This window comes from Anopheles coluzzii, chromosome 3 (assembly GCF_943734685.1).
Source record: "Anopheles coluzzii chromosome 3, AcolN3, whole genome shotgun sequence".
NCBI lineage: Eukaryota > Metazoa > Arthropoda > Insecta > Diptera > Culicidae > Anopheles > Anopheles coluzzii.
Window position 1 is genome coordinate 56,108,787 of NC_064671.1, and position 11,390 is coordinate 56,120,176.

General features: G+C 37.3%; 1 protein-coding gene across 2 annotated transcripts; it reads right to left on the reverse strand.

Moving 5' to 3' along the window:
• Positions 1 to 9,772: 9,772 nt before the first annotated feature.
• On the reverse strand, positions 9,773 to 11,346 carry LOC120960119 (gamma-glutamylcyclotransferase-like). 2 transcript variants are annotated; one of them, XM_040384081.2, is made up of 4 exons: positions 11,093 to 11,346; positions 10,996 to 11,030; positions 10,770 to 10,909; positions 9,773 to 10,710 (listed from the first exon to the last, which is right to left on the reverse strand). In XM_040384081.2, the coding sequence occupies exons 1-4, from the start codon at positions 11,095 to 11,097 to the stop codon at positions 10,270 to 10,272; spliced, it is 621 nt and encodes a 206-aa protein (XP_040240015.2). In that variant the 5' UTR covers positions 11,098 to 11,346; the 3' UTR covers positions 9,773 to 10,269. The 2 variants fall into 2 exon arrangements, with proteins under 2 accessions (XP_040240015.2, XP_040240016.1); XM_040384082.2 differs by having other exon boundaries at positions 11,117 to 11,344.
• Between the last annotated feature and the right edge of the window lie 44 nt (positions 11,347 to 11,390).

Sequence of the window (11,390 nt, forward strand, 5' to 3'; positions counted from 1 at the left end):
GGATCAATGTTTACGCTGTTCTTCTTGTTATTGGCGTGACGACCTACACAATCAAGCCAGCCTATACAAGCTTTCGAGACTTATTTAGTTCCACGAATCCGGATAGTCAGTTCTTGCTACGGGGGAACGGTTCATATGTATATTAGTCATTTAATCAATTTTTAGAAAACGGTCTTTCAATCCTGAATTCATTTTTATCTGATCAAATGATGATTTTATTACATTTTAATATGAGTAGATTTTAAAATAAGGACACAGGGTTAAGCTAACTCATTAAAAATAATATGTAACTCAGTTTTCAAGAAATAATAGACTAGATATATGATTAAATCCTTTCAATGATTTTGAACAAATCTCAAATATTTTGTAGAGAACAATATTTGCATATAAGTTTTATTGTTTAAAGTAGGGTTTTCCGTACTACGGCTCGCGGACCGCATGCTGCGTTCGAGACCTTATAATGCGGCCAGCGATGACTTTGTAAAGACTAAAACAAAGTTAATTTATTTGATTAGTAAACTCAAAATTTCAATGTTTATTTTTTTAGTTTAAAGAAGAGCTTGAACATACATTCTGTTAATATTTTCTCATTAAAAGGAGATTCAAACGATCGTGTATTAGCTGAAGGTAATGTCAAAATGGCCCTAAACAACGATATTTGTGAATCAATGCGGCCCGCGAAGTGAACAGTTTGGAGGCCTCTGGTTTAGAGAATCAGTTATATTCATAATCATGCAGTGTACTACAACTTTGGTAGCCCCTCAAAATGCTGCACCTTTTAACTTGCACCCTTTTAAAGCATTTAAATTGTATTGTGTTGTATAGTATTATATTGTTTATTGATAAAGTTGTCTTATCACTTAATATCACATAAATTATAATTGACCGAGCGCAAGCTTACAGAGGAGCTCATCTCAGTTATATTAAGTTTTATTTTTAAGAATTACAAAGTCTCTTTTGCACTACGCAATTATCATCAATAAATTAAATCAATAAAAAAAAATTAAATTAAAAAGGTAAAGTTGTTGAATTTTTTAAATTGAAAAAAATACATACAATATATTGACTAAAGAATGGTATCTAAACTTTGGCGATGAACAAAAATTAACAACAAGAAAAACTTTGACAATAATATTGAAACATTTTTATTTATTTTTATTATTTTTTTTATTGATTTAAATGATTTCAAAAAACCTCGTCAAATATTACCACTTGAAGCCTCCTACCTTGCTTTTTTTCAAGAAGGCAAGATTTCTTGATATGTACACGCGTGTGTGTGTACACAGTCAGCCATGTCGTTACACCATACAAAATAACTTAATCGAACAAGAAATAACGTCCAAAAATCACATATTAGTAAAAAAAAAAAAAAAAAAAAAAAAAAAAAAAAAAAAAAAACTAAATGTTACCAGCATCGAGACATACTGCTTACATTTAAAGCAATAATAATGTATCGTGTGCTCTAGTATGGCACAGCATTGTATTCATAAATGCATAGTATAAAAACATATTAAGAAGAGCGCTTGAAAGTTATTCTCCGAAATACTTCACAAGCTAGGTAAATTATAAACATCGTTTCAATCGTTCCGACTCGCACAAACTCAACATCGCACTAACTGTCAGCATTATACACCGTAAGTGAATCCTTCAAAGTTGAAGATGAATCGAAAATGGGAACAGCGCAAAACCACGAAGCACACTCCTGGTATGGAAACATTTCAAGCTCCTGCTATCCGTCCTTTCCCTCGCATGGTCGTGCATATTTCTAGACGCCATCTAACGATTTCTGAAATTCAAGGTTATGCAGACTGATCGTGGATGTCTATGAACCATGACGCGCGTTCGTTCAAGCCATACAGGACCAAGAAGCAGTGCAGTGCAAAGATTGTCCAGTAGCAGACATTGCAGCGATGCTCCGCATACGGCTTTGCCACGCTGCCACGTATCAAGGTAACTTCGCACGCACGTGCTACCGTTAGGTTTGCGGGGTTCGTATTATTTGCGCAAACCGCATATTCACGCAGCGTTACCAGTATTTTGAAGAGATTTCCGATAGGACAAAACATTCCCGTTTCCCGCACCGGTTTAAACGCGATCATGGACAACAATTTTGGAAAAGTTCTCGAGAAACGAAGATTAAACTTCGCTATCGCTGGTAATTCGCCATCGTACCCACAGTTCGGGCATAAAGGAACGTGGCAACCACCGTGTAATGAAAAGCTCAAATACAAACCATCTCTCTGATGAACAGCAACAATACGTTCTCCAGCTTATTCCTACCACCTTTTTGCGTATATTCTTCCAGCTTCAAGGAATATATCCTGACAACCGCGTGGCGAATGTGTCTGTTTTGCGTGTCGGTGTGCTCCCGCTACGGGGAAAAGTAACGTGAACAGTTTCCCAAAGCTTCGTGGTACGTAAGGGTGGCAATCTTTGTAGCTGGGCTGCAGGAAGAAGGATTTGCATATTTTATGTTTATTTTAAGCCCCGGTCTGATGTGGGATAATGATGTTTTGCCGCGGCAAAACAAACGATTCACCGTTTCACTCCCAATTCGTGTCGCACTCCTGGTTGCTCCGGTTGAAGCAGGCAATGGAATGGAAACGTAGCACTGGGTTACCCTGCTAGAGGGGGGGGGGGAGGAGAGGGGTTGGGAGTGTACTCAGGTGGATGAAATGCACCGCGACGGGGCGATATAGCAATGCGAATCAAATCCTTCACCTCGCAAGTAGTACGCCCGAAACGGCGGCAGCGAGCTAAAGGGCGCGTTTTGGGTGGCAAAAGCAAAGGGTGACAGGTCTTTGGAGTTGGGTCATATTTCGCACGTACGTTCGTTTGGGTTTATTTCTTCACATGTGGGATTTGTGGAGGGCATTATGCGTACCGGTGGGGCCGTAGCAACCGCTGCTTTAAACGCGGTACTTAGTGGACTTCGCTCGTTGAGTGGATGGATCTTGTTGGAGGATTTTTCTTTTAACAAGCCCTGTTTCATATGCCATTTGTGTCGTACAACATATGTCTTAGAGTTTACTTCCCTAGCATGATAGAACATACACTCTAGCTGATTCTTGAGAACGTACTTTAATTACACTACTTCTCTACCAAATCTACTTTTACAAATCTAGATCTACAAATCTGGTTAGGATCATAAAAAGAATAAAATATTCTTTATATTGTAACACACAACATACGTATGTGGGAGCGTGTGAAGGATTGACCATTCGGTTCCGATATTTAGACTTTAGGACATGTGTACAGCAACTTTTACCGCTACATAATTGAGTACGTTTAATTTGACAGCATCGTATGTTTTTGTGATTATTGTAAAAATTAGTTATATTTTAAGCACCTTTTAAAACTAACGTTCAATGACCGGCAATTCGAATCAAATTTGCGCAAAACATTTATTCTCCTTTCAGACCTCTTCGCTCTTGTAATTAGCTTGTTAATGAGAACAGGCGTTTCTTGTATGGATATAACGACCTGACACTAACCATGACAAGGCAGTTAAATCATTACCTAATCTAATGACAAGGCAGTTAGAATCAAGTTATTTTTATTTTTATTGAACAACCATTTTTAAATGCAGTCTTCTGTTTATTTTCAATTCTGGGGATATCGAAGTAGATAATTTAGGAATTAGGATTAAGGTTGTAGCCACTAACTTTTCAATTTGTCTCAGCCTGAAAAATGCAAGACAAGGGAAATAAATGCATCTCACTATATATAAAATCGAAAATCGCCACAATGACGTGAGAGTAAACATTCAGCGAGAGAGAGAAAGCGGTGAGAGCAGAGCTCTCTTAGCAACGCGCGTTGCTGCGAAAGGACTTGCTCCATGCACCACTGCTAGCCCGCAGGTAATGATGGCAATGGTTACTTAGATTTTTTGTTTACACAAACCGATTTGAAAACACATGGTATTGGATATAATGATTTTTTTCAATAAATAAAAGATGCAAATTAGCCACCTGATGATAAAGTGTCCCATCTCATACCCCTTCCCATTATAAATCAAGATATTCAAGGCAATATTTAAAAAAAACATGTTTGAAAACTGTGCAAAATAGCTTAATTGTGAAATGGTTGATATTCCAATTCATTGAATCATTAATAAAGCCAACCATACTCATTATTGGTGCTTAAGCACCTCGAATACTACATACACCGTCGTAATCGGCAGATAAGTGTGGTACATAAAATCCTATAAAACGAGTTGCTATACCCAGGACGTCGAACATGTACACTCCCTCAAATCTTCTTCTATTTGGCGTAACGTCCTATGCGGACATGCCGGCCTGTATAGGCTTTTGAGACATAATTCATTACCACGTAGACGGATAGTCAATCCTTGCTACGGGGGGACGGTCCATGGGCTTGAACCCATGACGGGCATGTTATTGAGTCGTTCGAGTTGACGACCACGTACGACGGGACCGCCCCAAATCTACTACTCCGCAATATTAGCTGAGTCGGGACAAGGACAACGCATAAGAGGCGGATGTAGCCGAGAGACCCTAAGCGGCCATATGCTAAAAAGCCTTGCTGAAATTTCGAGCGAGAAAGCGGCGGATATTGATGGCTTGAAATTTAAAACTGAATTTGTAACGATTTGCTCGCGGATGGGAAGAACTACTTATTTCAGGACGTCCTTTCGGAACAAAGCACTAAAGGGAGAGATGGTTCATTGCGCAACATGGCTGCAACATACTGCGCGTTAGGTGAGACAACCGTGCGCACTGCATTTAGCCGGATCAGCATCAACTGCAGAATGATCCACAATGAAACTGTGCTTACTGTAGCGTGCCCAAGAGGGCTGAAAAGATTCTGACTGTATCTATCAAGAGTGATGACGATATCTACCATGTGATGCTATCACCGTACTTTGCTGTTGATTAAGAACAACCACGTTATAATTAAGGACACGTCAAATTAGAACCAAATCTGAAAGATGTGGGGCGGCAAGAGTAAATAAAGTAGTTTGCAAGTAAACGTGAATTTAGTTGATTGATCTGGGAAGGCTAAAACAGTGTTGAACCATTCTTTTCTATGACAGTATAGATCGGAATATTAGAACTACATATTTGGAATGGTTATTTGAGGGGATATGTTCACTGTTGAAATTTGATATTTGGCACAACAATAACAATTGTCTCATACACAAATACCAATTCCATTTAATACTTCAAAACCAGTTTCAGGATAATAAAATAAAATTTTGATGTCATTTTTGGAAATGACCCTCATGAAATTAAAGACCGAGCAAATTTACATTGAAATTGTTCTATCTATTACTTATTACCTAACGTATGAAACATACGTCGAAAAAAGAGTAGAAATGGAATTCGAACCACGTGCGATATCATATTTTTGTAGTTCAATCTTACATTTATGGGCACAAAAAACAGAAGATGGGTTGAAACAGAAGTGAGCATTTCAAAAAAATTATGCTTTTAAGTAAGCAATTGGGATTGGATCTAAACAAGTTGTATATGTATTAGCGGCACCCTATTTTTTTATTCCACGGCACATCAATACGTTATTCAATGAACACGTTGTTGAGGTTGCTACTTAGCTATACTTTCCAAAAAATCATTCCGATAACTAAAAATAATAATTAAAACATTATACATTTGTGTCAACAGAGGCATGGAACGTATCAGTTCGATTGAAAATAAGTAGGAATGCAGCTACTGAACTTTCTGTTTTATCAAAATGGCCACAAAACTCGCCAATCATGATTACCATTGTTATTACTTATAAGTGTAAGTAAATAAGATTCATTGATACTTTACGTGCGTAACAAAGAACTTTATTTTTGAACACCAGTTGAAAAAAATTACAAAATTGCGTGACTTGGTTTTTTATGGTTTTTTAAGATTTAAGATTTTTTTTACATCAGTATGGCTCAAAAGTAGCCTCATCGTTGTTTAACGGTTCTGCAATGTACAGTAAGAACTGTAACAACCAGGAAGTTACAAGGTTAACACAGTTGTAAGAACAAATAAGAACAAATAGGTGTTTGAGTTATGGTTGTTGCCACTGAACGTGTAGAGTTTGAAAATAATTCTAAATTTGAGGACATCCGGTAGATTTTACCGGGCCTTAACTAGTTAATAAATAAAAAACTGAATAAAAAATGAACACTATTTTTTATTAACTATTATAAACTATTTTTCAGTAATTTTCATTTACCTGAAAACGGATCTATAAACACTTTTCCCCTTAGATTTACTATAGATACGCTAAAATTCGAGATGTTTTAAAACGTTACATAGCCTATTGAATAATTTCAGTAAAAGCCGGTATGTTCATATTGATCTGTTCGCCAAAGAAGACCATATAAGAATGTATTAATTATTTCAATGTAAAATCAGATGAGAATAATTTTGTAGTGAGATCGAAATCGTCCAATCACTGTGGCAGGTTTTTTGGTTTGTTTTTTGAATAATGTAAAATAATATAAAATATATATGATAAAATAATTCATTCACATTTATAATTTTATTACTTACTCAGTTTAAAAGTTCGTTCAATTATATAAAAACTAAAAATAAATCAAACATAATAACTCTTCTTCTTCTAATTCATCAATAACAATTGTTTTTTCCCCCATAGTTACTCTAACAATTATCTATGATTAGTTTGTTTTTCTTTGGACTATCAAATTGTTGCATACACATTTTTTTTCTGTAGCACACTTGTTTTACAACCGTTAACATCTCTATCAAAGCGGGTAATTACCCATTCTCGAGGACGTCCCCTGTTGTCGTTAGGCTTGGTTTCAGCCCCAACGTCTTCACCTAGTCAACCGTCTGTTCGCCCAGCTTAGACCATTCATTAACGGAAGTTTTGCTTTCATACTGAATACGAACTCTAAAGTGATGCGGTGGAGCAGCATGACTCGGTACACATTCAACAGTGCGATAATTTTCAGCTCTGTTAGTCGCCAAAACCACAGTCCAAACGCAAAAGTTAGTCCAATGGAAGTGCAAGCACGATCAACGTATTATTGGCCATTGCCTCTACTCTTGGTACATAGTCAAAATGGGCGTAAAATAGCGCAGGATTGATTGCACTCATGGATGGTACAATGCAGCCTAATGTTGAATTCGATAAATGTTATACTATATGCTGTCATTACATTTGCAATGACTGAGTGCGGTATTTCTCAAGTACACAATCCACGTGGCAAACCACGCGGTGGATAATTCTTATACACAACACTTCCTCGCTGGACCTAGCAGCATTTTAAACATGACATCAAATCACTAGAATGTGTTTTTCAAAAAAAGCTTTAGTTTTTTTTTCATTGTTATGGTCACTTCTCCGTTAACTGTGCTTCGGATCCCGACTGGAAATTTGTTCATTCCGAAAAGGATGAAGCGGTTCGGCTGTTCATTGCTTCGTCCTTTTTTCCCCTATAGTGTAAAATTCCCCTACTTCCAGTATTTCTCCTTTTCTAAGCTTAAGGGGAAAGACATATGTTCATAGCGATGAACTTTTGCAAAAACGCATGAAAAACGCTTCCGTGTTACACTGGGGACAATAGAGTGGTTTAGAATTGAAGGAACTTATCATTTTCAAATACGAAACGTAGATTACATAGTGCATAGATATGGAAAATAACGATCCGGTACGTCCTTTAGATTCAAATCGGTTTAAAACGTCAAGGATTTATAACATACAAAATTCGTCCTAACTACTAGTACTGACCGATTTTCATTTCATTTTGAAAAATATTTTCTAAGATTATAATATGATTTTATAAACAAATATCGGAGACCACATGTATCAAATGCCAATTATCAAATTAATCCCTTCAAATTAATTAATTAATCAAATTAATCCCAAATTAAAACCCTCTTCATGACAAGTTTGTTGAAAATTAACAATGAGGTCATGTGCTAGTTATAACATATAACAATTATTATATTATTAGTTATAACATATAACAATGTATAGCAATTTAACAAACGATTTCAACCTAATATGCCTGGTAAAACATAGGTTGTTCATTGAGTTGCAAACGTCCTTATTACGAAAAAACTCATTAATGGTCATATTATACTTTAAAGACAGTTCGAAAAATAAGTTTTTGGTAATAATTAATGCATTGGTCGGAAAATCGTCAAAAAATACGAGGACCGGTCTAGGAGAATATCGATGGTGAAGTCGGGACGAAACAAATTATCAGGTTATGAATACATTCCTTAAATATGTATGTAACAATAATAAACAATTTTAATTGGTAGTTTTAACGATCAACTGATTGTAGCTTGTAACTAACAGCTAAACCCAGGTAAACTTTTTTTCCTAGTTGACGATCATTCGCTAATCACTTACTTATAGTTCCTATTGAAATACCTTGGTACTGCTTTTAGAATCCCTTTTCCCATTTTTATACTTCTTCCCTTAGGAACACAACTGATTCTGAATCCTAGTGAAAGCTAATCTAGTTTCAATAGTAGAAAGTTGTAGAAGGTTGATATTATATTTGGTAATATATTAGGTATTTTCTATCAAAACGATATTTTAACGATAACTCATTAGCGAAATTTCTTGAAGGCCTACATCACTTTTTGCGATAAATAAGAAGAAAAAACGTGGCGAATATTGCTTGGAACGGTCAACAGCTATATTACATTGAAAAAAAGAGATTAAAATTATGATTTAATAATCATTAAATAAGGTTATGTGGGCATAAACTATCCTGAATGCACTGTATTCTTGATGTAATATTACCTAAAGTGTTCATAACTTCATAAATGACTCGTGGTACAGTCGTCAACTCGTACGACTTAAATACATGCCCGTCATGGGTTTAAGATCCGCTTATATGTATAGAATCAGACATATCATTCATAAAAAATCTTTGGTACAAAAGCGTAGTTTCACGGATATTTTTAAAATTAAGCGATTCAAAATATGTTGAGCTAATTAATAAAATATTTTGAGTTAAACATTTGAAAGATCACGCCTACAAATAAGGGCGCATTACTCAATGGATTCTTTCGATACTATTATTCCGTTTCTTACTTACTTACTTACTTTTGAAACCCTCTTAGTCGCGTTCGAGAGGAAGATGCTCAGAAGGATACTTGGCCCCGTATGTGTGGAAGGACAATGGAGAAGCCGCTATAATGACGAGCTATACGACATATACGGCGACCTCACTGTCGTGCAGCGTATCAAACTCGCCAGGCTCCGGTGGGCTGGCCATGTTGTACGCATGGAAACGGAGGACCCATCCCGTAAAGTTTTTTTAGGCCGTCCACAAGGACAGAAGTGGCGTGATAGGCCCAAACTGAGGTGGCAAGATGGCGTTTAGGCATCCGCCATTAAGGCCGGGATAACGGACTGGCAGACGAAGGCGCGAGACCGCGAGCAGTTTCGGACACTCCTGAGGCAGGCCAAGACCGCAAAGCGGTTGTAGCGCCGGATAACAACAACTTACTTACTTATCTGGCCCCTCAACCGCTTTGGGATCTAACGCTTGCGGAGCATTAGATACTGCTAATAGTCGGGCACTTTCGTCTGCCAATCCTTTATCCCGGCCTAGATGGCGGACACGCTATCTTGCCACTGCAACTTGGACATACTGAGTCGTTCAGTTCCATGCGTATTACATGCCCAGTCCACTCTAGTCTGGCAAGCTTAATACGCTGCTCGACAATCATTGTGTATTTATGAACAATTGGGAGTAGCGGATGCACAATATGGAATGTGTTGGTTGTACCAAAAGCAGATAGTCCACCCCAAGAACCAAAACTATGTAAGTATGCGCTGTTTTATTCAATCAAATAAAAATATACATATTTTTAGTGTGCTTTAAGCTACAAGCCATATGAAAATGCTGCACATTTAAAACCGTTTTTTTTTACATTTTGTTATTCCCTTGAATAAAGATCAGGTAGTTCGCAGTTTTACAATTCCAAAATATAAAAAAAAGTCTACGCTGAAATCACGACCTTTTCGACTTCACTTTTTTAGATTTTGAATCGTAAGCGTTAAGTGTCCCGGGATATAGTTTAAAAACTTTTTACATACACAATATATGTCCTGCACCAATCGCGCCTTTCCTGTTGACCAAAGTGATGCGAACTAATGCTTATAGCGCCAACGGTTGTACCTAATAAACAGCAATCACAAATTTTAAATCGCTTAGAAGCAAAAACTAATGAACGACCAACAATCAAAAGCCATAACTTTAGTTGAATTCTGTGGATGAATTTCGTTTGGTTCCTAATATGCAATATTTTCATTTTTTTATAGATCTTCAATAGGCTTTTCCAACTCCAAAGAAAGCTGCGGGTCACCAGTGTTCCCGTTATGTTTAATTCTTTTCAACAACGAAACATAATCGTCCGGAAGTCCCGTCTCCTTGGCACCGTTGACGATGATATTCATGTATGTTTTGGAAGGTTGCCTTTCGTAGGGTCTATCTTCGGCATCTGGTGCCAAGCAGCAGGGGTTGCGAACCAGCTGATAGACGCGGCAGTCTAGAGTATCTCCAGTTGGTAACACTACGGGAAGTGTTAAAGGTTTGTAAACGCTATTGTGCACCCCTTCCTGTCGATCTAAATCGGCTAAATTGCTGTTGTCTATCTCCCATATGGCACCCCAAACTTTTTTCCCTTCCTGCTCCACTATTGTTGCCGGAGCTCCTCGCCATCGCGCTGCATAATGGAAAAAATCCAAACTGTAATCCTAAAATTAAATTATTGTATTATGATTAATTGTTAGCTATTGCTTGCCTTCTAAATTACCTTCAAATAACCAAATCCTTTACGAACTGCAGTTGGATTTTGTATGTGAATTCGTTTAGCTAATAAATTACTGCCGTACGCAAAATAGTAGAACGTTCCGGTAGCCATGACCACGTCAATCAAACAAGCAGATAAGAACCCTAAAGCATACCACCGTACATCATGAGGAAGGGTTAGTAAACTCAGTTCAACAACGTAACCAAACTACCAGCTTCATGCAACTTACCCAGGATAAGGATGGTTTTATTGCTAGGTTTACAGCTGCAACAATTTCATTATGAAGACCGTTAGCAAAGATAAGCGATTTCAGACAGATTACTCACTTCATTCTTCTGATTTGTTGATACCTGAAAAATTCGGTTTGTCGCTGTCCGCTATAAATTCCAGTTGAGATGATGGTAAGCCGGGTAACCTATTCCGTCCCTTAAAATGGTCGGTTCTCAAAGGAGCTGGTGATGCTTACTGAAGCATGTTGCTAACAACTCAACTGCTGCGGAGAACCTTTATATTTTGCGTATTTTTCTTATTACACAGCAAAATAACTTGATCTCAATTCTGCTCGTAACCCTTTTGAACCCAGTTTCAATCAGCTGCTTTCAGAGTGACAGACCTCTGTTGTTT